Below are 27,378 nucleotides of genomic sequence, written 5' to 3'. Positions count from 1 at the left end.
TTTTCTTTTTTTTATTAGTTGAGCCAAAGAATTTCCTTGCAAGAAGCAATCTTATTCCCATGAATCAAAGTTAAGATTTGTACCTGGGGCTTTTCCTACTTGTGTGGGGCAGTCTTTACAGAGAGGTCTTCTTTGTTACCTCCTCATCCATCACCTTTCAGTATTTATATTTATAATATTCATCTCCCCAGCACTAACCTTACCTCTCCAAATCTTTATAGTGTGCCTGTTAACACAAGGTATCACAGGAGATGCTCTAGAGGAAGCTGACAGTTTATTCAAGGAAGCAGAGATCTAGATACATCAGTGTTAAATGGAGGCATGAGAGTGGATGTGGAAACATGTTAAAAGAGCAATTTTTGTTGGCTAGGGTGAAACAGTCTTTGGGGATATGGGTGGGCTTCATAGAGGAGGTGGCAGATAAAAAACCTCTCAAATGTTAAAAATATATATAAAGGGGCTTCCCTGGTGGCGCAGTGGTTGGGAGTCTGCCTGCCAATGCAGGGGACACAGGTTCAATCCCTGGTCCAGGAGGATCCCACATGCCGCGGAGCGACTGGGCCCGTGAGGCACAACTACTGAGCCTGCGTGTCTGGAGCCTGTGCTCCGCAGCAGGAGAGGCCACGACAGTGAGAGCACTGTGATGAGGGGTGGCCCCCGCTCGCCGCAACTAGAGAAAGGCCTTGCACAGAAACGAAGACCCAACACACCCAAAAATAAATAAATAGATAAATTTATTTTTAAAAATAAATATATATATATATATATAGTAATAATTCTCAAAAGAATGTTCTCTGTCTAGGCAATTTAGTGTCTTAACCTCTACCTTTTGAAGGTACCCTACTTTAAAATGCAAATTATACTTGGAAGAGGTAACACACCACATTGCTTATTAGTTGTAGTAATTTTTATATATTTTCTACTATATATTAAAAATGAATTCTTTTTTCATAACAAATCCCCTTTTATTTATTTTTGGCTGCGTTGGGTCTTTGTTGCTGCATGCAGGCCTTCTCTACTTGTGGTGAGCAGGACCTACTCTTCATTGCAGTGCGTGGACTTCTCATTGCAGTGGCTTCTCTTGCTGCGGAGCATGGGCTCTAGGCGTGCGGTCTTTAGTAGCTGTGGCACAGGAACTCAGTAGTTGTGACTCGCGGGCTCTAGAGCACAGGCTCAGTAGTTGTGGCTCACGGGCTCTAGAGTGCAGGCTCAGTAGTTGTGGTGCACAGGCTTAGTTGCTTCGTGACATGTGGGATCTTCCCTGACCAGGGCTCGAACCCATGTCCCCTGCATTGGCAGGTGGATTCTTAACCACTGTGCCACCAGGGAAGCGCCCCCCTTTTATTTGTAACTGTAGGATAGTACATATATTGCCAGGAACCTCCACCATGCTTATACAGTAGTTTCTGTGGTATACAAATGATATATACAGATTTCTCTTATTACAAGTCATTATGACCCCCAGTCATAAAACCTAACTTTTTTCCAACTGAAGAGAAGAAAATATAGAAATTTGGATTGTGTCCTTTCCTAATGGACTGTTAGGATAGAGGGTATTCTCAATCTCTGCAACTTCATCTCCTGTTAACTTGGAACTTTTTCTAGAGCAATTTTTTGTTCTTCCCCCTCCCCCAAGGGACATTTGGAAATGTCTGTAAACATTTTTGGCTGTCACAACTGAGGGGGAGAAGGAGAGGGTGCTACTGGCATCAAGTTGGTAAGGGCCAGGGATGCTGCTAAACATCAAAGAATTATCCAGCCCAAAATGTCAAGAGTGGCAAGTTGAGCTACCCTGGTCTAAAAATGCCTTGAGCTGCCAATCAACCAGATGTCTATGTAGACACTAGAAAAAATGAAAGTGAGCCAGTGCAAAACCTTTCATGAAACATAAATACAAATCTTTTAGAAGCAATCAAAGAAATAAAAAAATGTTAATAGCAGTCAACCAAAGGTCAGCAGGACAATATTATGTAATTTACTTTTTGATTCTTCCTTATCTGACCCAAGTTAAGAAGGGTGGTAGTGATGGTGATAATGATGATAGTTTCTAGACACTGGGGTTTGCTTACATTTTTTATTGAGATACAAGTGGCATATAACATTATATTAGTTCTAGGTGTCTAACATAATGATTTTATATTTGTATATATTGTGAAATGATCACAGTAAGTCTAAGTTAATATCTGTCATCATACATAGTTAATTTTTTTTCTTATGAACAGAACTTTTAAGGTGTACTCTCTTAGCAACTTTCAAATATGCAATACAGTATTATTAAATATTGTTGCCATGCTTATGTTATATTCCTTGACTTATTTATTTTTTAACTGGAAGTTTGTAACTTTTGACCCCCTTCACCCATTTCACCCACCCACAACTCCCTGCCTCTGGCAATAAGCTTTTTTCTTTAAATTTAGATTCCACATACAGTTGACCCTTGAATAACACTGGGGTCAGGGATGCTAGCCATCCACACAGTGGAAAATCCACATGTAATTTATAGTCAGTCCTATGTACTCGCAGTTCCACATCTACCAGTTCAACCGACCACAGATCGGGTAGCACTGTAGTATTCACTATTGAAAAAACCTGCATAAGTGGATCCACACAGTTCAAACCCATGTTGTTCAAGAGTCAACTATATACAGACCTCATGTATTGTACTTCGGTCATAGGAAGTGGAAAAGGAATATAGAAAAGGAAATAGAGCCAAAAGGAGATCTGAAACAATAATCTTTCATTGTGCATCAAAATAACACTGTGGGGCTTCCCTGGTGGCGCAGTGGTTGGGAGTCTGCCTGCCGATGCAGGTGACACGGGTTTGTGCCCCGGTCTGGGAAGATCCCACATGCCGCGGAGAGGCTGGGCCCGTGAGCCATGGCCACTGAGCCTGCGCGTCCGGAGCCTGTGCTCTGCAGCGGGAGAGGCCACAACAGTGAGAGGCCCGCATACCGCCAAAAAAAATTAAAAAAAAAAAATAATAACACTGTGGTTTAAGAGAGCAGGCTGTGTGGCATCAGACGTCCTGAGGTTAAAGCCTGTCTTCTGCTTTGCTAGCCGTGCACCATTGGGAAAATCCACTGAATCTCTCGAAGCCTTAGTTCCTTCATTTGTAAAATAGGGTAATAATAGTACCTACCTGGTGGAGTTATTGTGTGAATTCAAGAGAATAGCATGTATAAAATATTTAGTTATACTTGACACACAATAAGCATTCAGTAAGTACTGTAATAATAATAATAATAATGAGAGGAGAAAGTGGAATAAATGTATTGGTGATGACGATGATAACAAAGACAATAATGATTGATGATTGGCTTTGGAGTCTGATGATGTGGATTGCATTGCAGGCTCTGTTACTTACCAACCATAAGACAATTGCTTTATTGAATCTGCATTTGCACTTCTGTCCACATCTCTTAAGGTTACTGTGAGAACTTTATGGCAGGTGCCTGGCACATAGTAAATACTCCAGATCAGTAGGTCTGGCCTGAAGAACCACAAACACACTGTGCTCTCTGGAAAGGGTTTGCCTTTTCCTGTACCCTGATGGCTGTTCCTTTCATAAGGACAACACCTTAGATAAAAGGCTGGGTCTGAAAGAAAAGGTGGTTAGGTGGACTTCATTCCCAAGCTAAGAAAAGCTAAGGGGTAGTGAGTCAGAAGTGAATCAGAAATTCCTGAACAAGGTAAAAAATAAGGACCCTGATAGATTTGTAGGGCTTGGCAATGCCCCTGCCGCTGCTGTCCTTGAGTTCTCCTAGCAGCTCCCTAGAGTGAGTTACAGGAAAGCCTAAGAAGCAAGCAATGCTGATGGGGTCTCTGGAGACAGCAGGGCCATGTGGCCCTCTCCACAGTCCATCTCGGGGAGGAACAGAAGGGGCCCGAGGACAGAGAGCTAGAAAGGGCGAAATCACCTCTCCGTGTAGAGAGGGAGACAGAGCACCCAAGGCCAGTGCCCAGAAGAATAAAAGAGCAAGGGATGCTTCAAGAGGAAGGTCACTGGGAAGCCCCACTGAGGGACAAGAGACTTGAGCACAGCCGGGGATCCGCCAGGTATGATTAAACAGCTGACAGGGACTCACTGCAGCAGGATCATTAGCTCTCAGACCCTGCTGCCGCTCACATCTGAAATAAGTTTGGATTTAGAAAGCTAGCAATGAGCTGAGCGGTACAGATCAGGAGGGAAGCACACGGCTTAATCAGGGCCGTGAAAGCAGCTGACAAATTACAGCATGATTTGTCATCATCTCAGAACTCGGCAAGTGTTTGTCCCTGAAAGAATCAATACTTGGAGGGAAGAGGGCTGTATTTTTAGAAACTCCTGGATGGTTAATTTATTTCAAGTGAATGGAGAGTTTATGTTGGCGCCCCACAGAACCAATGGACAGTATATTTACACGAAGCCAGAAAATGCTATCATTTCTTCTAATCAATTTACTCCTTTGAACAGCTGTACCTTGAAGCTTGGAGTGATAAATTCACTCCCCGTGCTAAAAGCTCTACCCTGGGAACCACTTCCAATCCCACCTTTAGTAGTACTTCATTCTATATGCATAGCATGTTATACCTTTCAAAACTTTCCCACATGGATTCTATCTTCTGGGGCACAAGTAAGATGGACAGGGAGGGGGTGTCAGCCCCATTCTACAGAGGAGAAAACTGAGGCTCGACAGTTGAATGTACTATTAGGCAATGTGGGGTAGAATTAGAAAGCAAGATCTCCCCGCCCCTAGTTGTGTTTTCCCACTCATTGAACTTAAAGAGATTGTACAACTAAAATACTGAATGAAAGAGAAAAAGTGAAGTCAAGAATGTGTTTTAAATGCTTTGCTATAAGAATGTTCACCAGGGGGCAGTGTGCTGTGCAAGTAAAGAACAGAGGGTCTGCACTCAGACTTGGATTCAAATCCCAGTCTTGATATGACCACGGACAGCCACTTAACCCTTGTGAGTCACAGTTTTCCCATCTCTAAAGAGGGGCTAATCAAAGTACTTACTTCATAAAATGATTGAAAGATTGAAAAAAAAATAGCATTCCTTAAGTTCTCATTGCAGCATCTGACAGAAATAAGAGTCTAGTAAATGCTACTTGTTTCGTGTTTTTTGTTTGTTTGTTTGTTTGTTGAGAATTTTTTTAATTTATTTATTTTTGGCTGCATTGGGCCTTGTGGCTGCACGTGGGCTTTCTCTAGTTGCAGCGAGCGGGGGCTATTCTTTGTTGCGGTGCACGGGCTTCCCATCGTGGTGGCTTCTCTTTGCTGCAGAGCACAGGCCCCAGGTGTGCGGGCTTCAGTAGTTGTGGCTTACGGGCTCAGTAGTTGTGGCTCACGGGCTCCAGAGCACAGGCTCAGTAGTTGTGGTGCACGGGCTCAGATGCTCTGCGGCACACGGGATCCTCCCAGACCAGGGCTCTAACCCATGTCCCCGGCACCAGCAGGCAGACTCCCAACCACCTTGCCACCAGGGAAGTCCCTACTTATTTTATTAGCTACTATTTGCACAGCATTTTTGCAACAGCCAAACAATTGAAACCATGTCAATGTTCAGTAGTGAAAGAATTAAATGAAATAGGGCGACACTCATGCAATAGGTATCTATCCAGGTAACATGTAAAAATGTTCAAGTTGTATGAACACTAAATCTCATTGTTGAAATGCATAAATGTGTGTGTTTGTCCATACATAAATGTGTATGTAGGTATACGCATATATTTTTTAAAGCCTGGAAGTTCTGTATACACACGAATATTGGCTAGCTGTAGGTTGTGTGATTTATAATCTCTACTTTTTTGATCATCTGTTTCTATGCTGCCCAGTTTGGTAGCCACTAGCCGCCATGTGGCTATTTAACTTTAAATTAGTTAAGTGAAATTAAATAAAATTTAAAGATCACTTCCTCAGTCATACTACCATATTTCAACAGCCACATGCGATGTGTGGCTTCTACATTATACAGTGCAGACATAGAACATTTCCATCATTGCAGTAAGTTCTGTGGGGCAGCTTGAGTCTAGAGACTCAAACCCAGGCCGGGGAAGAGTGGTCAGGACAGGGCCCTCCCTTTGCAGCGCATCCAACTTTTCATCTGCATCTATTCTCTCCTCCTTAATGAGGATTTAACTGTTTCTTTTAACACATTACAACTATCACAGTGTGACAAAGCGGGGATTACCTTATTTGCAATGGTTCTAACAGTGATTAGCTCTCCTGATGATCCTATTAAAACGAGATCCCTCTGACTTAATAACCTCACAGCGTCCTCTCTTTCACAGGAGGTACAGTTCCAACCAGAAGGTTTCCACAACATCATCGTGTGTGAGAAGCCTAACAACCACCTTAACAGGTTTAAAGGTTATATGTAAGTATGTGCTGCCTGTGTGCTGCTTGTAAATATCTCGTCTGCAGCTAGAAAACATTTTTTCTTGAAATGGCCAAACAGATAAGCATCTGGGTCCTAAGGAAGTTTATTTCTTTTTATCACAAAAAAAAGGGCTAGAGAAAACTAACTAAATTGGGAAAACTTTTCTAGTCTTTTTTTTTTTTTTTTTGCTGGAGTGATATTTAATTATCTCACAGGGTTAAATTCACTAATAGTTCAGAACTCTGGTGAAACAGCATCAAAATCGAGACCACACTCTGATTCAGGGGAGGCAAGTATGATTGAATTTAGATTAGATTTCTGAAGGGGCCTTTACTGCCCTGTAGGTAAGAATGGGGACTTTGGAGTTGGACAGACCTAGGTTCGAAACCAGGCTCTATCACTTACAAGCTGTGTGACCTTGAGTAAATTAATTAACCTCTCTGGGCCTTCATTTCCACATCTGTAAAATAAAGATTATATCTACATCATAGGATTTTTCTTGTCTAAGAACTGATCATATGCAAAGCCCGTAGCACAGAAACTGGCACAGAGTAGATAGTTAATGCAACTGCTGCTGTTGCAATTATTGTTGTTATTGTTCCTCACCTCTGGTTCAGCATAAGAGTTTTACTGTAATTTTGCTCCCACATTTGACCGCCGGTCTTACTGGAAAAAAAAAAAAAAAAAAGAGTAGTGGTAACAGATGTGAATAAATGCCTGTATTCTGGCTTTAAGAGTTAGAGGACTTTCACAGAACATCGTCTCATTTAATCTGCAAAACAACCCAGGGAAGTGAGAATTATGATTCCCATTTTTCAGATGGGACATGTGATGATAAGATTTTTCAGGATTCTCCCAGAGGCACACAGCAGCTTCAAGGCAAAGCCAGGACTTACAGCTGGGTCTTTTCACTCCAACCTCGGTGTGTTTTCCATTGTCTGCACCCACAGCTCAGACATGTTATAGCAACTTCTCTACCAATGTGCCCTGCAATGAAGCTTAAGAAGGCTTCTTGGGAGGCAGGTGTCAATGCTTTACCTCCACCCACATTTTCTCAGGCCATATGAGATATCTTGAGGAGCAAGATAAGAGGGGAAAGGGTAAGAACAGTACAAGAGAAATAGCAGCTTTTCAATGCAAATTACTTTTTAAAAGCTCATAGAGAGCAGACGGAGACAGGCGAGAAGGGCACGAGCTCCTGGGGGAGAAGAGGGTTCGTTGCAGTCATCTGGCAAGGTAGAGCTTGCCACCTGCCGGGGCAAGGAGGCTACCCCTCGTGTCTGAGTTTTGTGGATTTGGTTCATCCCAAGTGACCCATGCCTTGAGCCATTCTTCCTCTTAGAGAGCAGCCTCATCGCTGGGTTTCTCTTTGTAATCCTTTCTCCCCCAAACAGCTCATGCCAGCACCCAGCCTTTCTAAGCTTCATCCTGGGCTCTGGCCCTTCATCTCAGACAGAACTTTCCCAGTTCCATTCAACCCCCAGCACCTCCTCTTCCTGGCTGCTGCCCTTAGAGTTGTCTTTCCCCACCTGCCCGGGCCTCATGCGTGAGCCCTGAAAGTCCAGTTGGTCAGTCCAGCAGCCAACCCACGGGATGCTGGGGAATTCACTGTGGTCCTACATCCCTGCCAAGGCCCAGCACCCACAGATGATAAGCACTCTCTTCCTGAACAAACCCACTGCCTGATGCCTCCAGGTCTCTGGAAGCTTCTTTGGGTCCCCTTAATTTAGGAGTTCTCCTGGGGATAGCCAGGTTGGCTAGAAAATGAGTAGTTTTTAATGCTTTGAAGGTTAGGAATGTCAGATTTGAAAATGTAACTTTTAAACAATAAGATCTCTCTAAAGGAGTGGTTCTCAAACCCCATCTCCTCCGCTCAATCAGAGGACCTTTAGCGAGTCTGGACACATTGTTGGTTGTCACAACTAGGGAAGGGGGTGCTGCTGGCATCTGGTAGGTAGAGGCCAGGGCTGCTGCTCGGCACCCTACAAAGCACAGGACAGCGCCCGCGACGAAGAACGATCCCCCAAAACATGTCAGTAGTGTTGAGGTGAAGAAATATGCTCCCCCTCATAATCTCTGAGTTGGTTAAATAAACATCCCCGGGGCTTCCCTGGTGGTGCAGTGGTTGAGAGTCCGCCTGCCGATGCAGGGGACACGGGTTCGTGCCCCAGTCCGGGAAGATCCCACATGCCACGGAGCGGCTGGGCCCGTGAGCCATGGCCGCTGGCCCTGCGCGTCCGGAGCCTGTGCTCTGCAACGGGAGAGGCCCACGTATGCAAAAAAAAAAAAAAAAAAAAAAAACCCTGTAAACAGAGCACTAAATAGAAGAGCTATGAGATGGCTAATCTCTTTCTACCATCCATTGAAAAAGGAACATTATGACCGGGAGAAAAAGATGCTGTCATATGTTATCACCTCAGAGAATCATAAAAAAACGCTCTTTAAACCACTAGCTACTGACACTGAATCATTCAAGTTTCTATCCCAATATTCTATCCATAGCCAACTCCCTCCTTGATAAAGAGAGGTAGGTCATAAAATTTAGCCATTCTCGGACCACGTTTATGATTTGTATCACATTCATAAAACACCTCTACTTTCCGACTTTTTAATTGGCTTTCTTTATTTCCAAAGGAAAATGTATGTTACTGGCACTGTGGGCATCAAGCATCACTGCCCTATGTAGATTGCCATAGATTTATGGCAGTATTGCTTTCCATATATAAATTTCATAACAGTAAAATTAATAAAATGAAATCAAAACAGTTATTATTTCATTCTAACTACAGACTTACTTGCCACAGCCTCCTCTGTGTTGAAAAGTTAGATAAATAAGGGCTAGAAAAACGTGAACGAAATACTAAGACATTTCCTCGTTAGATTTCAAAGAATTGCAAATGGGAATGACTCCGATTCAATGTCAATTAACGGGGTGCTACCTTGGGAACCCTGGTGTAGTGAAAACCACATGAGGGTTGGTGTCTGGGGCCTGGGTTCCCAAGTCCTAGGATATTCCATGTACTAGGTGAGTGGCCTTGGAAAAGTCTCTCATCCTCTCTGAGCTTCATCTTTCTTACGAGTGAGGATGATCACCGTACTAACTTCCCAGAGCTGTGAAGAGACAAATAAAATAATGTAAATAAATGTAGTTTACAAACAAAGAATTATTATTAAGAGGAGTATTGAGTGGCAGTATAGCACTCTGGAGGCAGACTCCCTGGGTTTGAATCCCCTTTCTGCCACATACTAGCTCTGTGAACTTGCCTCAATTTCCCTATCTATAGAATGAGTAGGAAACATGACCTATCTTATAAGCTTGTCATGACCATTAATTAATACATGGAAAACACTTATAACTGGACCTAGAGACATGAAGCATTAAAGAATTAGAAGGAGAAAAATCCCTAAGGGTTCAGATTATTACTTTTCTGTTCTCCCCAATGTTGGGGGAAAGTTATATTTTAAATTCCTGAAAAACCCAAATGGAGGGCATCAGGATAGAATAAGGGCCAGACGCTGCGTAATCACTAATGTGGACTGACTCAGAAGTTTCTAGGGTGAGGTGGAAAATTGCAGTGCTTCTGGAGGCTAGAGAAAGGGAAACACTCCATGTACCTCGCTTTTGAGAAGCTGCCATGCACGATGTTGCACAGGGTCGCTGGTCCACCTCCTGTGAGGTCTGTTTATTTCAAGGCTTCCTCAGCAGAGTTCTGCCTTTTAGGTGAGTAAATGATTACGTCCTTAGGGATGGGTAATTCCCTTCTAATGGTCCAGCCCCCACTAGACATCCCAGGAGCAATGAAGGGTTGCACTTGAACACGGGGATTAGATTCTGAGTTAATATCACTCTTCTGAGGAAGAGAGAGAAGAGGGATCTTGTTACTCGCCCCTCTAATTCTATGGCACTCACCGGTGACAGCGTGGAGAGGCCACCAAACAGCTCCCTGTCTTTCCTCATCCCCAGGGAACATCCCGACCAGAGCAGAACCGGCTTTGGCAGTGAGAGTCTTCTGCTTCGAGGCTGCACCATCAGAAACACCAAAGTGGCTGTTGGCATTGTCATCTACGCGGGTAACTGTCCCTGGACAGCTTCCTATGTCCCTGTCCTTTATCCTCTCTCCAAAACCTCCTCCAAATTTATCTTCAGTCAGTGGGAACTCACATCAGTTCTAAGGAGTAGAGTCATGTGACTTCCCATTTCTCAGCTAAGCAAACTGAGGCTGGAATCACAGCAGCTCACTTGGTCCACAGAGACATAATTCAGTTCCAAGTTACTGTCACTCATCCAGATAAGACAGGGAGGGGGACTCATGCTCATGTGTCCCTAACACTTTTCTGACACTAACCACAGGTGGGATGAAGAGTATCTCCTTGAGCCTGAGGAATAACCTCACCAAACTTAGCAACTTCACCTTGTGTGCCTCAGTGTCCTCAGCTATACAACAGGAAGAATATTTCTACCTGCCCCATAGGCCCCCCATGAGGGTCCAGTGACCCAGCACATGGAAAGAACCCAGAACTGTGTGTAGCAAGTGAGGGCGGGATGGGTTTTAGTTATTGTTTTTATTATTACCTCTATTCATTTTGTGTCTCCATATATGGTGGCCTATCTCTCCTTTGCACTTTGATTTTGCTTCCCATTGATAAAAGGTAACAGCAGCACTTCTCACAATGGTACCTGAAGTATTGGAGGGAGGTCTTGGGACTGCTCTATCCCCAGTACCTAGCACCTGGCACTCAGTGGGTACTCAGTACGTGTCTATTGTTACGTGAACAACTGCAGACTTCTTCTATAGAGGAAACACAGTCCCCCTGGAGTGTCTACCTTCCCTGGAAGTCTCCAGCATACGTTTCCCTGGATCTTCCACTCACTGGGACACCTTGTAGTATTTCATTTGCTTGTTACTTTGTTTGATTTGATTCGTTTTGGTCGGAGTAGACTCCCACTTTTGTTAGACATAGAAGAGTACTAAAACATCAATCCACCCTAAGATTCCCTTTGGGGGACTGTGAAAGAAAAATAGGTTTTTCAACAAATGCTGGAGAAGGTGTGGAGAAAAGGGAACCCTCTTGCACTGCTGGTGGGAATGTAAATTGATACAGCCGCTATGGAGAACAGTATGGAGGTTCCTGAAAAAACTAAAAATAGAGCTACCATATGACACAGCAATCCCACTACTGGACACATGCCCTGAGAAAACCATAATTCAGAAAGACACGTGCACCCCCATGTTCATTGTAGCACTATTTACAATAGCCAGGTCATGGAAACAACCTAAATGTCCATTGACAGATGAATGGATAAAGAAGATGTGGTACATATACACAATGGAATATTACTCAGCCATAAAAAGGAACAAAATTGGGTCATTTGTAGAGACATGGATGGACCTAGAGACTGTCATACAGAGTGAAGTAAGTCAAAAAGAGAAAAACAAATATATTAACGCATATATGTGGAATCTAGAAAAATGGTACAGATGAACCAGTTTGCAAGGCAGAAATAGAGACACAGATGCAGAGAACAAATGTATGGACACCAAGGGGGGAAAATGAGGGGAGGCGGTGGTGGTGGGATGAATTGGGAGATTGGGATTGACATATATACACTAATATGTATAAAATAGATAACTAATAAGAACCTGCAGTATAAAAAATAATCAAATTAAATTTAAAAAAAAACAAAAATATGTTTTTTAAAAAGTTGTGTCACAATCTAGCTGGCTTTCCCTAATTTGGGGGAGGGATGTTATATTTGTCAGTACAGGTCACTGCTTTCAAGGGTCTTTGGCAATGGAGTTCAATGCCATCTGGTAGACCTAGTAGACAAGAACACTTCCACAATGCCTACCGCCCTAAAAAACCTGCATAGACACGGATTTGCTTCTCTGCCTAATCAGAAACAAAGGTCGGAGTGGGTGATGGGAGCGGTGTGTGGGGAGGCAGATGGAGGGAGAGTTAATCGTGACTGGGGACTCAGGCCGCCTGGGGCTGAATCGCTGCCTGGCTGCAAGTTGCTGAGAAGCTGGCTCAGTTTTCACCACAAGGAGCACTGATAACCCCTGCCTCCTAGGGTTATAAGGTTCACAATGCCTGGCACCCATTAGGGCCTCAAGAAATGTGAGCAAAAATGGTGCAAATTGTGTTTAGTGTTACTGTGTAGACCAGGGGTTCTCCACCTCAGCACCATTGACATTTGTTCCAGATTGTTCTTTGTGGTGGGGGCCACCCTATAGGGTGTTTAGCAGCATCCCTGGCTTCTGCTCACTAGATGTCATTAGCACCACCTCCTCAAAGGTGACAACCAAAAATTTCTCATGACTTGGCCAGGTGTCCCCTGGGGAGAATGACTGGCCTAGAGCTACATTCTCTGCCTTGGTAATACAGATGGACAAAGTGGGAGCACCTCAGAGTCAAAGGCCAGAAAATGGACAAGTGAGCTTTCCAGAAGGAAGAGATTCAGTGTGGAGGTATGCGCTCCTCACAGCAAACGTTTATTGAGCCCCTACTGTGTACTGGAAACTAATTTAGGTACTTTGTGTATATCAGTTCACTCCCCCACCCCAAAACACGCAACAATTATATCTCATTTTGCAGATAAGGGGTTGAGTTACAAAAGGATTAATTCCCCCAAGGTCACATGTCTCCTGAGATTAATTCCCTATAACCCAAGGTCAGGTACCTGCAGAGCCAAGCTCTGTCGGACACTAGAGCCCACATTCTATCCACTACACCATACTGCCTCCCCCTTGAGCCCAAATTTTGCCAAAAGAACAGGGGGATCTTAGGAAGTGAGGAAGCAGGTGGGTGAAGGGGGTGGTCCGAGGACCCCTTTTACGGGGTGAGCCTGGGGCACGCAGGAACCACAGCTGTGTCAGCCCCTGCACAGCTGCAGCAACTTGAGTCTAATTTAATAAGCCTAGCATGCTCACGCCTACAGTTTTGTTGCTGCTTTAAATCCACGAGGCCACCAGCTAAGTAGCATTAAACCACACACTGCTGGAGCTGATGTATTGGTTTTCTCTAATTTTGCACAGAAAATGTGTGACGGGTCTCTTTTAATTTGACTGCTGAGGGGTACAGCGTGGTGAATACAATTTGGCAGCCCCAAAGGGGAGGCTCTGTTCTAAAGACAAAGGCTCAGTTTGACTCTCAACTCTTAGCTGGGTGGTTTGGGTTCCAGGAGTTACTGGAAGGAGAAATAGACTGGGAGTCAGAATCCTGGGCTCTCCATGTGGCTCTGGTGTCAATTTATTCTTTCGTTTGGAGCGGGTCCCCTCTACGTTTTGGTCCTGAATTTCTCTAATTGGGAAAAAAAAGGGCGGTGGGTACCTGAATGAGCTCAGTAGTTTTAAAATTTTACTGTCTTTTCTTTAAACAGAACTTTATGCAGAACTCCAGGGTAGGAGAGTAGCTGCCCAGAGTTAATGCTGGGGTGGAGACCTTTGGCCGCCACCACTCTTGCACGAGCACGACAACACCTTAGGCAAAGAAGCAAGCATGATAATTACTGGCCTCAAGTACAGTCCTGCCACAGGGCCTTGGCACATACTGTTCCCCAGCCTAAAACCCTTTTCTCCCAACTCTTCTCTCTCCCTTCAGGTCTCTCTCAAATGTCACCTCCTCTGAGAAGCCTTCCCTGACCACACTCTAACACCATCTCTTATTTATTAGCCCTTTATTTATTGTTTACTTCATGGGACTTATGGCTAACTGTAATTACCTTATTTACTTATTTCCCTGTATATTTTCACCAGATTGTGAATCATCTTTCTCACCACTGTATCCCACCACTGAGCCCATAACAGCACCTCTGTGCAAATTAGAAAAAGATGGCCCTTCCTCAAGACAGCTTACTGTCATTTGCTACAAATGTGTCCTAATGGACTTACAAATCTATGACAGCTACAAAATGAGGGCTACCTCTCGAGTTGTGCAAGGGCACAGCCTGTGCACAGTAGCTCTGTCCATGCCCACCAGTGTCTGGCAGGTAGGGGATGTTCAGTAAAAACCTGCCGACAAGTTGTGTGAGGTCTCTCCGGCCGTTCCCAGAACCTCCCTGCAGCAGGACAGATTCAGGTTAGAGAATGAAGCTTCTCTTGTATCGAAATCTCATGGGAGAAGAGCCAGAGGCAAACAGGGGCCAAGGGCTGACGATCTCATTTTCTCTCAAAGGCCATGAGACAAAAGCCATGCTGAACAACAGCGGCCCGCGGTACAAACGCAGCAAGATCGAGCGGCGCATGAACACAGACATCTTCTTCTGCATCGGGATCCTCTTCCTCATGTGCCTCACTGGGGCTGTAGGTATGGAATGTTCTGGAAAGGACAACCCCACAATCATCTTCTGTTTCTCTGGGCGAGTTGCTGCAACTCGGAGCCTCAGTTTCCTCATCTAAAGAAAGAAAAGCCTCAAAGAAAGCCTACTCCGTGTTTTAACAGGGTGCCAATTAAGTACAAATGCAGATGACATTCTCCTGAAAGTAGTATGCACTCTAAATCTTAGGAAGAGCGTCTATCATGTGTCTGTCCAAGAAATACTTCCTGAACCCAGGCACCCCCTTGTCATGAAAGGGTAACGAGATGAATCGATCACAGGACCGGTCCTCAAAGAGCAGGAAGGTCCTCATAGTCTAGTAGGAGGAAGTCCAATCTGAGAACAGAATCAGTAACACCATCTGTCCCACTCAGTGAGGGCGGTACCAGGTACTGTGCTCGTGTCCTAGTGCCACTGTCAAAAGTCAACACAAATTCAGTGGTTTAAAACAATGCTAGTTGATTCTGTTATAGCTGTGGAGTTCAGAAGTCCAGAGTCGGTTTCACTGGATTGAGACCAAGGTGTCCTCAGGGCTGCAGATTCCAGAGGGAGAATCGGTCCCTTGTCTTTTTCAGTTTCTACCGTCTGCCTGTGTTTCTCCCTTTGAAGCATCTTCTTTCATTTTCAAAGCGCATTACTCCAATTTCCACTCACACTTCCTTCTCCTTGTCTGTGGGAGTGTGGCCCTCTGCCTCCCTTTTATAAGGGCGCTTGTAGTTCCATCATTGGGCCCACCTGGATAATCCAGGCTCTTCTTTCTCTCTCAAGATCCTTAACTAAATCACATCTGCAAAGTCCCTTTTGCCATCTAAGGTAGCACATTCGCAGGGCCCAGGGATGAGGGCGTGGACACCTTAGGGGGCCATTATCCAGCCCACGACCGGGATTATGGGAGCATCAAGGAAGAAAGTCTCGCTGGAGCTGATTCCCAGATGCAGCAGGTGTTCACCAGAGGAGGGCGGGGACAGGAACAGGAGGGGGCAGGCAGCTGTGAAAGGAAAGAGAGAGGTCACTTGACCCGAGGGGCAGCACAAGCAAAGCACAGCGGCAGGAAGGAGAGCCATGTTATGCAGAGGAGTGTTCGGCCATTTGGTGTGCCAAGAGCAAGGCCAAGGATGGAGACCTGATTAGAAATGGGCCGTGGCCAGGTTCTACGACGGCCAGGTGTAGACAGCTGTGGGAGGTGTAGACATGAGTGATCAGAGCCATTTCAGTAGATCCTCAGAGGGTAGGGGAAGAGGGGCCCTCACTCTTACCCACTCTCTCCCTCTGTGGCTTAACACTAACGATGGTTCTCAGGACCCTAAAGGAGACCCCAAAAAGAAGCAGGGAGGATCAAAAGGGAGAACTCGTATGCTGAGTCCAGAACCCCCTGCCATCCTCACGCCAGTGAGCAGCTATAGCGTTTGGGCTTTACTTTTGTCAGAAATCGCACCCATCACTGTTTTTAAAAGACAGTGTCCAGGGAGCCCCCTGGTGGCCTAGAGGTTAGGATTCAGTGCTGTAACGGCTGTGGCCCGGGTTCAATCCCTGGCAGGGGAACTGAGATCCTGCAAGACATGAGGTGTGGACAAAATTTAAAAAGATTAAAAGAAAGACAGTGTCCAAAGCTTAAGATCTTCCTAGGCCCACAGAGATTTTCTATGTCACCACAGTGAAGACAGTGGGATTCAATCTTGTGCGTGGCCTGGAGTTTTGAATGAATATGCTTCCCAGATGTGTCTAATGGCACTCCATGTGAGGGGCTCGTGGCTGGAAGGGCAGCACCCGCATGGGACGGAAGCAGGCAAACCAGAAAACCAACTGTTCGTTTTGTGGGCCATCCCTGTGTCCCCGGAAATTCTGGAGAACTGTCAGCTCTGCTTCGGGACAGGTTTTTCGGGGAACGTCAGACCTGGAAAGGACATTGGAGATCATCTCACTGCGTCTCCAGGGAAAGGAAGTGAATGATTAAAAGGTCACAGAGTTAGATGAGGTACAGGCCAACCAGAAGCAGCTTGGTAGATTGCCCAAGATAATAAATACGTGGAGAAAGTAATTGGGAGGGGCAGGATTCTATTCTGCCTGAGAATAACACAGGCCGCTGCTGGCACCGTATCAAACACAGCTCCCGCAGGAGGTGAAAGCTCTCGAATGAGCACCATTCAGGGTCATTTATCACATGTTTGCTTTAATTGTGTGAAGATGGTGTTTCTTTTTTATTTGCCCAGAATGTCCTCCCCAGGCTTTTCTGATCACCCAGTACCCACCTGGGCTTCAGAACCCCTCCAGGCCTCCTCCTCCATGCAGCCTGCTCTGACTTCTTTCACGGTCTGTAGTAACCCTTACTCTGTGCCTTACATTTGGCCCTTAACCTCACGTCTGTAAGTCTCCTTTCTTCTGCTGTATCTGATGGTATGTGACCCAACCTCCTGTGCAAAGAAGTATCTTAGGGGCAGGGTAGGAACCCCTATGCCTTTTATTCTCTATAGTCCCGGCCCTGGGGCCAAGAGCATCATACACATTAGGTTATCCTGTTCTCACAACAACCCCATGGAGAAGGTATTATTACTAATTGCAAGATGAGGATGCTGAGATTCAGAGAGCTTGGTGCGAGGTGCACTTATCAATCCTCACTTGATGGGTGTTGTTATCCCCATTTGCAGTTAAGGAAACAGAGGGTTCGGTCTGCATCTGGTGCTGTCACTATGGGCTCTCGTAGTGTTCCGGGATCTAGCATAGCACCCCTCATGCTAGGTGGGATTTGTATCTTTACATCGGACTCCCTGACTTGGTAGGGAACTCCTCAAAGACAAGAAGTAGGACCGACTCCTTCTTGAATTAAAAAATTTTGGATAAAGGGAGGGAAAGGAAGGAGGCAGGGAGGAGTGACTGAACAGAGCTATAGATGGACGGACGGACGGATGGATAGATGGATGCATGGACGGGTGGATGGGTAGATGGGTAATTGGATGATTGATTGGATGGATGGATGGGTGGATGGGTATGTGCATGGGAGAGAAAGAGGGACTAGGATACAGGTCTGTGAAGACTTCCCAGCCACGTACTTTCTACCACACAACTGAAAAAAAAAAAACTCATGCCCCTTTCTTGCTTTCCAACCCCTGAATAACAGGACTTCCACAAAATGTAAGTAATCCCCACGCTAGTCTCCTCTGGGAGGACAGACCTAATGCCTATCAAGAGATTGAAATGTAGTATATATGAAGGACCACTTTAGAGCTAAATTAATACACACACACACACACACACACACACACACCTATGTTATATAGAAAAAGGATGGGTTCCTCCAAAGCACGCTCACTTCTGGCAATAGGTCAGGGAAGGGCTGATGTAAGTGACCCATTTAGGATTAATGGGAGATTTTGCCTCATGCCTGGCTTTGCCTCCTCTTAGGTCACAGCCTCTGGAATGGAACCTTTGCAGAACACCCTCCCTTTGATGTGCCAGATGCCGAGGGCAACTTCCTTCCCCTTGCCCTTGGAGGCTTCTACATGTTCCTCACCATGATCATTCTGCTCCAGGTAGGAGGCCCTCTGTAACTTGGGACCCAGAAGACCCGTGGCCAATATCTGCACAACTTTGCAAACTAAAGAAAAATCAGCGCTGGCCCCGTGAAAGAACTAACTGGACTGAGATGGGGAAATGTTTATCGCTTTCTTATGGGTCTTTGAAAGTATTCACAACTGGGATTATGCCAGGACCAGCCCTGCCTTGTGGAGGGGACCTTGGCCTCAGATAATAGCAGAGGAAAATATTTATCAGCATTTTCCATTTAAAAGTAAGATTATAGCAGTGATCCACGTGTGCCTGTCCCTCTGCCAGACCTAAACAGGTAAACCCTAGTGACCTGGGAACAACAAAAGATAATGCAGCACAGAGAACTACAGAGAACTTTCAGACCCCAAACACTGAGAGAAAGAAACCACAGGTTAGTGTTTTCTCATTTGAAAGTTTGAGATGGAAAAAGAGAACTGGCACTATATAGGAGGAAAGAAACAAAAACATAGAGCACCTATGAGGGACGTAAGAAAGGCAACGACTGTAGGTAAACACCTGCAGTGAAGTATAAAGAGACAGATTAAAAAAATCCTCAGGCTCTATAAGTAATCACAGTCTATGAAAAGATAAGGCAGGTTGTAGTTTTGTTTTAACAAAACCCCATCTATGTTTGAGTCCCTACAGTATTTGAGGGTGTTTCACTGTCCTCTTACTGATGATCCTTTTTCATTCATTAGTTCGTTCATTCATTGAGCACAGTAATCCTTTTAAAATGTGAATCGGGTCATGCTGTCCTCTGCACTGAACCCTCTGGTGGTTTCACATCCACTCAACGTGAAAACTGAAGTTCTGACTGCAACCAACAAGGTCCTAGGTGATCTGGACCCTGACTCCTTTCTGGACCACGTCTCCAAGCTGTTTCCTGCACACTCACACACAGGCCTGCTGACTCTCATGCCCACCCTGCAAGCACCCAGCCACCCATGCGCTGCCCAGAACCCTCCTCCTCCCACAGATAACCTCACGCTCACACCCTCATTTCTTCAGGTCTCTGCGCAAAGGTCATGGCTTATGACCCACTCCCTCCCAGCCTTCACCCTTTTCACTTTTCTTTACGCTTTTTCATGAGACTTACCGCTACCCAGTATCTATTTCTTTGTTTGTTTACTAGAACATGAGGTTTTGTTCTGCTCACTGCCATTTGCAGGACCTAGAATGGCATGTGACACCTAAAGCACCTGATAGGTACTAGGTATTGGATCAGTGGGCAGTGATCAACAATGAGTCTGAATAGGAAACAAACTTATGGTCACCAAAGGGAAAAGGGGGGGAGAGAGATAAATTAGCAGTTTGGGATTAGCTGATACACACTACTATATATAAAATAGATAAACAACAAGAATCTACTGTGTAGCATATTCAAAACCTTGTAATAAACGACAATGGAAAAGAATATATATATGTATATTATATACATAAAACTGAATCACTTTGCTGCATACCTGGACCCAACACAACATTGTAAGTTAACTATCCTTCAAAAGAAAATGAGTCTGAATACCCATCAAAGTGGGCAGCGGTCTTTGGTGGCATAGAGATCCGAGGGGCACCAGGAGACTCTGGACTGAGGTAGCTAGAGCTCCTTACCTCCTCCTGGCTCAGTCATTAAACAAGCAATGGTGAGTGCCTACCCCGTACTGGATATCTCTGGTTGAAGAAGGTGTATCTCTTTTTCAGATGACCCTAAGAATGCCAAGGGAGGCATGAGGTCATTAATCTTTAACTTCTCAGAGAAAGTCCACATGTGAGCTGACCTGAGCTTTCCATGAAATCCCTTTGCTACTCCCATCACCCAGTGAAGGTTCTGAGATGGGGGACCGGCCCGTTTTCTGATACGATGGGAATTGATCTCCCCACAGATACTGATCCCAATCTCCCTGTACGTGTCCATCGAGCTGGTGAAGCTCGGGCAAGTCTTCTTCCTGCACAATGACCTTGACCTGTACGATGAAGAGACCTATTTGTCCATTCAGTGTCGAGCCCTCAACATCACTGAGGACTTGGGCCAGATCCAGTACATCTTCTCTGACAAGACGGGGACACTGACCGAGAACAAGATGGTGTTCAGGCGTTGTACCATCATGGGCCACGAGTATTCTCACCAAGAAAATGGTACGAGGGCTTCCAGGGGCTCCCACCCCTCTTCTAAAGGAATTGCCCCTGCTCTCCTGAGAGAATGATGATAAAAACCATTATCCTGGCTCCCAGCAGAGGCTGGGTGGCTCTGTGGGAAGTAGCTTCCTGCATCCCTGTGGCTTCCTTGTCAAAGATCAATGCTGTTCTTATCACTTGTAAACTTGCATTTGTTCACAAAGGCTATCAGTGATCTCCTGTGTGGTAGCCCTCCAGTCGGTTGATCTTTGGTGCCATGTACACACAGGATTTTTATCTGTCAGGAATGCACTGGGGAAATGTCCAAATTATGTGCCAGTCATGTAGCCAAAGTTTAAGAATTTCTCACGTCCCCTTACCTGAGAGGACAGGCCCAGGTGTAGGCACATGGTGAGATGTGATACATCCAGGAAACGCCCTCCATAGTAACTGATCTCTTAGATTTTCACTGACGCAAAGCTTTGCCTTAGGGGATGTGGCTATAAAATGCCTGGACTGTCATCTTGCACAGACTGAAGGTGGCCGACAGAGCTGACTGATCCCCTCAGCTCCCTCCCCCGACAAACACACACACACACACACACACACACACACGCGCGCGCGCGCTTCCTAACTAGGAGAAGAAACTCACAAGAGCAGCATTCATTCTTTTGAGTGGGAGGGATGGAGAAAGAGAAAAGAGGGGATATTAAAGGCGGTCCAATCCCCTTTGCCACAGTGGTAACCATTTACATGGAGCTTCTAATCTCTTCTTAATAATAATACAGCTACCGCTACCAGTCCTTAGAGTATGCTAATCACTTTTATATCATTATATCATTAAGTCTTCAAAACAACCTGTGAGTTAGGTACTTTTTTATAACCCCTAATTGAGGAAAGAGAGGCATGGGTTATGCGAAGCGCAAAGTCACATAGCTAGGAGGTAGGAGAGCCAGGATTTGAACCTGTGCAACTTAGTTGCACCCCTCTTTCACCAGCTGGGGTAGCCAGCTGCCTACTCTTAGCTCCACCCCCAAAGTCTGGCATCTCCCCAACCATGATCTGGCCAAGGTGTGACTGGCGCAATGACGGGCTTCCTTTCCTGCAGCTAAGCGACTAGAGACCCCAGAGGAGCTGGACTCAGACGGCGAAGAGCGGACCCAATACCGGTGCTTGTCCTTCCCAGCCCGAAGGGACCAGGGACCAGCAACAATAAGGGGCCAAGGAGGGTCCCAGCCTCTGAGGAGCCAGAGTGCCCGGGCACGCATCCAGGGCCACTGGCGACAAAGGTCCAGGGGCCGCTGTGAAATCTCACAGCCCGCTGTGGCCTTCAGCAGCTCCATAGTAAGTCCCTGCCTTTTCCTCTTTGAATTGCTAGTGGCCTGTCTCGGGGAGAGAAGGGGGAGGGCTCTGGGGTATGAAAGAGAAAAGGGTGTATAAACCCTGAAGAGCTCTCAGAATGGCAGCTCTTGGTCTTGTATGTAATCTACACAGGTGTAGGATTCTTGTTAATTTCAAATGTTCAGTGTTTAGAAATTGGGAGATTTCTAAATGGGATTGAAAAAAGTGTCCCCACTAAGCCGGCATTCCCCTGTGGTAATAAGTGTTTTGAATGAAGAAGTCGGTGCTCAGCCTGGGCGTGCCGTCCTCAGTCCATCACTGTCCCTCACCCCCTCTCTCTGTATCCTCATCCCTGAGCTGAGGCCCAGCAGCATGTTCATTATGCATTTTTTCCAAAATACAGTTAAGAGGAAAAAGAAATATCTGACATGTCCACGTTTCTATAAAGTGGAAAAACAAAAGATGAGCCCGTAAGGCTTAGGTTTCAAGAAAAATGGGAGAATGTATTTATTGTGATAAAGAGCCTTCAATTGTTATGATGCAAAGAACATCTCTGTCAAATTTACTCAGTCCACGTCACTCCCTTAGGCTAACTGCCAGGCCCCTAGGATGTTCGACTTTGCAACTTTGGGGCTTTCTGCATCTGGCCCCTCACATTTGATCCATTGGGATAGTTACCACTAGACGTCCAGGCAGCAGGTGAAGAAACTGAGTTCCTTCCCCAAGATGACACAGCATGCCCAAAAAGTCAAGGCCAGAACCAGGGCCTCTGACTCCCATCTCATCACACTTTCCTCTGCACCAGGCTTTTCCTCTGGGGAACACATCATCCAGAGTCTTCTGCACTTACAGAAAAGGCCTCAGGGAGCCCCAGGTATCTTGAACAAGACACACATACAGAGGGACTGAAAGTGCTATTATCCCATTATTAGAACATTAGATTTTCAAAATGATCATTTTGGTGAATCTCCTTCCAGTCTTTTATTTCCCCCACTAATACACACACACACGTGCACACACACAAACTACATATTTTAACATTTTTGCAGTCATAGTACACATAAATTATAGCTGCTGGGTTTTTTTCATCTGACATGATATCAAGAGCCTTTTCCACATTGCTACCTAGTATTCATTATCCAGGACTCTGTTTTCTGGCTGTGACAAGAAATGCTGTGAGACTGTATGTTCTGGGTTGTTGTTTATCTAACTTTAAGTAAGTACAAATTTAACTCTCTTATGTTATTATCATGCACAGAAATGCAATAGTAGCAGGAGAAAACAATAACAGTGTGTTAAGACATATGATGCTTATAAACCTACAAGAAGAATGATCCTTTGAGAAGATTTTAGGTTTTATTTTTCTTTTTGATTTTCCCAAATGAAGTAACAACAGGACATGCATATTGTCAAGTCTTTCCTTCTTTAATTTAATTCTGTCCCTTCTGAATGGAATGCCCTTCCCCTCAGTTCTTTACCTAAATATTTGGACAATGAATTCAGTGAATTCTCATTGGGCACAGGTAGTAAGTCTTGCATTACCAGTGTCTTTTGGCATCTTCCAGTTCTAGATACCATGGGCATCCCGTGTGTCTGAGAATGTCTCCCCCAGGACACGGGGGAAAAAAGGAAGCTTTCCTGTGTACATCTCATTTGGGATACACAGATTCATTGCCCAGCCGGACAAATCTCAGCAGCCCAGAAAAATTGCAGCCCTGAGTCAGTCAGTATAACTTTTATTCGGGGCCCTTAGCTGATGGTCAGTGAAAGGGACACGTCAACTTATGAGCTGCCTCCAGATCCTGGATGTCATTGTTCTGCCCTGGCTGGCACATTCCAAGTCCAGTTCTAACTAAATGCATTTAGGAACAATAAGGAAATGGACACAGAGAGTAAGACCCAACTCTTGTTGCCTGAGCAAGACAGGATGGTGATGTGTTCTCTTTATGAGCTGCTAACTATGCTGTTCTACAAGTCAGGCTGAAAATCTGGGGTCAGTGGGGTCAGCATCCTGGCTGTGTGTTAGGGAGGGCACTGGGTCAAGGGTCAGGAAACATAGGCTCTGGTTTCAACTCTGCTGAGGCTTGCTGTGTGGCCTCATGCAACATGTTAAACCTCTCTCTTTCCCTGTTTCATCACCTGAAAATACGTTGCTTACAACTCTGACTGGCTGTCCTAAAAGTCAAATACCATGATGCTTGTGCTGACCTGCAGGGTCGCTGCCAGCTATGAATTAAGCACGTTTGGGGTCACATGTCCCAGGTTCTCATCTTTGCTCCACCGTGTATTAGCTCCATGACTTTGGACAACTCACTGAGCTGGAAGCCTCGATGTTCTCATCTTGAAAAGGGATTACTGTTATGCCTCGTGAGTTGATTTTGAGGATTTAATTCTTAAAGCTCATGTGTTCTAGACAGATGGATAACTAATAGAAGTTTTAAATGACTTTTCTAAAGGAAAGCTGTCTGCCTTGGACAAACGTTCACATAACTGATGACAGGGAGGGGAAATGGGAGTTTTCATAGAACACAATGTCAAGCTCTCTCCCCTGAGATTCTGGGATATTCGGTCTAGGGTGGGGCCTGAGCATTCATGTTTCTATTTCTGATGATTCCAGTGAGCAACCAAGATTGAGAAACGCTCTAAGCATACCATCACCCCACTGGAAAATGGTCTTCATTTGGCTCAGACGGGCGCCTTGTACAGCCTGGGAGGCATTCGCTAAAGGGGGTGATGTATGTTGCCTTAAAGGGCTCTGACACTAACCTGTAAACTCTCTGTGTCTGAGTGGCAGACCCTTGAGTGAGTCCATGGAGAACGTCCGTGTCAGCCCCGGGGGGATGCCCTGGCTCCTGGCTCCCACTCACCCCTGCTTGGCAGGCTTTCTGTGTTGCCTCCTCTTGCACCCGCCCGTCTGGCAACCAACCTCGTTGGGTAATGTCTTGGCAAAACCAGTGCTTTACCTTTCCCTTGTAAACTCAGCCAGAACTTGCCTCTGAAGCCCCAGGGATGCCAGGTCATGGCAGAGCACCCAACCCCATTCCAAAGAAGCCCATTGCTCTGAACCAAAAATCAACAATAACAACCACTACAACAAAAGCTGGCTTTTTTCTTTTACTACAAAGATCAAGGAAGCATCTGTTATTGTTGTCTAATTGGCTGCTCTAAAATCTGTGGCTTTAGGGTGGGGTAATATTCTTAGGAAAGTGGTGAGTTCTGAGCCAGCATTTAATAGTCCTGCCGGAGGGAAAGTGAAATGCCTTTTCCCCCCTGGTCTGTAAGCAGACAAGATTGGAGTAGAGAGTCTTTGTTTAGACATGCCACTTGGAAAAATATTTTTGAGTCATCAGACCAAAGACTGTTTTCCTAATCATAAAGTTTGCATCAGGGCCGTTTAGGCTCCAAACCCCACCACCTCTCCCTTCTGTGGGCACGACCCCTCCCACCTGTCTAGAAAGAATGCAATAGAGGGAAGTAAAGGCGGTGTCTTTGGCCCTCTGCCTCCTTTCTTGAAACTTGGTCTTCCTTTCATTCTTGGGAAGATATTTGTGCCATACTTATAGTCTGCTCCGGGTTGACAGGGACAGCCCACGTGCACAAACTCCCACGGCAAGGTTAGGTAAGAGTCCTGATTTAACTAGTCAAGCGCGCAAAATCTTTTAGTAAGTCATGTGACCACACAGGGCAAGAAATGGAGGAAGCCTGTCTCAGCTTTGCTTCCCTTAGCTCCCAGGGTCCCAAATAGGGGCACACAGCTGTGGTGACCCTTTTCACGGAACTGGTCTTACAAGATCTGGGATACTTCTTTCTTTTTTATTTTTATTGAACTATAGTTGATTTACAATATTGTATTAGTTTGTGGTGTATAGCAAAGTGATTCAGATAGATAGATAGATAGATAGATAGATAGATAGATAGATACAGACATATTCTTTTTCATATACTTTTCCATTATGGCTAATTACAGGATATTGAATACAGTTCCCTGTGCTATACAGTAGGACCTTGTTGTTTATCTGTTTTAAGTATAGTAGTTTCTATCTGCTAATCCCAAACTCCTAACTTATCCCTACCCACCCCCTTTCCCTTTGGTAACCATAAGTTTGTCTTCTATATCCATGAGTCTGTTTCTGTTTCATAAGTAAGTTCATTTGTATCATATTTTAGATCCACATATAAGTGATAGCATGTGGTACTTATCTTTCTCTGTCAGACTTACTTCACTTAGTATGATAATCTCAAGGTTCATCCATGTTGCTGCAAATGGCATTATTTCATTCTTTTTAATGGCTGACTTACACACACACACACACACACACCCACCCCTTCTTTATCCACTCATCTGTAGATGGGCATTTAGGTAACTTCCACGTCTTGGCTATTGTAAATAGTGCTGCTATGAACACTGGGCCGAATATATCTTTTTGTTTTGTTTTGTTTTGCGGTACGCGGGCCTCTCACTGCTGTGGCCTCTCCCATTGCGGAGCACAGGCTCCAGATGCACAGGCTCAGCGGCCATGGCTCACAGGTCCAGCCGCTCCGCAGCATGTGGGATCTTCCCAGACTGGGGCACGAACCCGTGTCCCCTGTATCAGCAGGCGGACTCTCAACCACTGCGCCACCAGGGAAGCCCCTGTATATATCTTTTTGAGTTAGAGTTTTCTCCGGATATATGCCCAGGAGTGAGATTGCTGGATCATACGGTAACTCTATTTTTAGTTTTTTAAGGAACCTCCACACTGTTTTCCATAGTGGCTGCACCAATTTACATTCCCACCAACAGTGTAGGAGGGTTCCCTTTTCTCCACACCCTCTCCAGCATTTGTTATTTGTAGACTTTTGATGATGGCCATTCTGACCAGTGTGAGGTGATACCTCATTATAGTTGTGATTTGCATTTTTCTAATAAGTAGCAATGTTGAGCATCTTTTCATGTGCCTATTGGCCATCTGTATGTCTTCTTTGGAGAAATGTCTCTTTAGGTCTTCTGCCCATTTTTAGATTGGGTTGTTTGTTTTTTTGTTGTTGAGTTGTATGAGTTTTTGTATATTTTGGAAATTAAGCTCCTGTTGGTCACATCATTTGCAAATATTTTTTCCCATTCCGTAGGTTGTCTTTTCATTTTGTTTATGGTTTCCTTTGCTGTGCAAAAGCTTATAAGTTTGATTAGGTCCCATTTGCTTATTTTTGCTTTTAATTCTTTTGCCTTGGGAGACTGACTTAAGAAAACATTGGTACGATTTATGTCAGAGAATGTTTTGCCTATATTCTCTTCTAGGAATTTCATGGTGTCATGTCTTATATTTAAGTCTTTAAGGCATTTCGAGTTTATTTTTTGTGTATGGTTTGAGGGTGTGTTCTAACTTCATTGATTTACATTTACAGCTTTCCCAACACCACTTGCTGAAGAGACTGTCTTTTCTCCATTGTATAATCTTGCCTCCTTTGTCAAAGATTAATTGGCCATAGGTGTGTGAGTTTATTTCTGGGCTCACTCTACTGTTCCATTGATCCATATGTCTGTTATTGTGCCAATATCATGTTGTTTTGATTACAGTAGCTTTGTAGTATTGTCTGATGTCTGGGAGGGTTATGCCTCCAGTTTTGCTGGTTTTCCCCAGAATTGCTTTGGCAATTCTGGGTCTTTTGTGGCTCCAAAAAACTTTTAGGATTCTTTGTTCTAGTTCTTTGAAAAATGTCAT

General features: G+C 45.0%; 1 protein-coding gene across 1 annotated transcript in view; it reads left to right on the top strand.

The window, feature by feature from the left end:
• The window catches only part of ATP10B (ATPase phospholipid transporting 10B (putative)), a 581,864-nt gene that overhangs the window by 499,217 nt on the left and 55,269 nt on the right, over window positions 1-27,378 (top strand). Inside the window, 6 exon segments of the mRNA XM_060296561.2 lie at window positions 6,275-6,360; window positions 10,328-10,434; window positions 14,539-14,670; window positions 18,080-18,207; window positions 20,104-20,356; window positions 21,444-21,679. Of these exon segments, the coding sequence (XP_060152544.2) occupies window positions 6,275-6,360; window positions 10,328-10,434; window positions 14,539-14,670; window positions 18,080-18,207; window positions 20,104-20,356; window positions 21,444-21,679 (942 nt within the window).

This window comes from Globicephala melas, chromosome 3, assembly GCF_963455315.2.
Source record: "Globicephala melas chromosome 3, mGloMel1.2, whole genome shotgun sequence".
Classification (NCBI taxonomy): Eukaryota; Metazoa; Chordata; class Mammalia; order Artiodactyla; family Delphinidae; genus Globicephala; species Globicephala melas.
The sequence above is the reverse complement of the archived record's forward strand: the minus strand, read 5'-3'. Positions and strand labels throughout refer to the sequence as shown.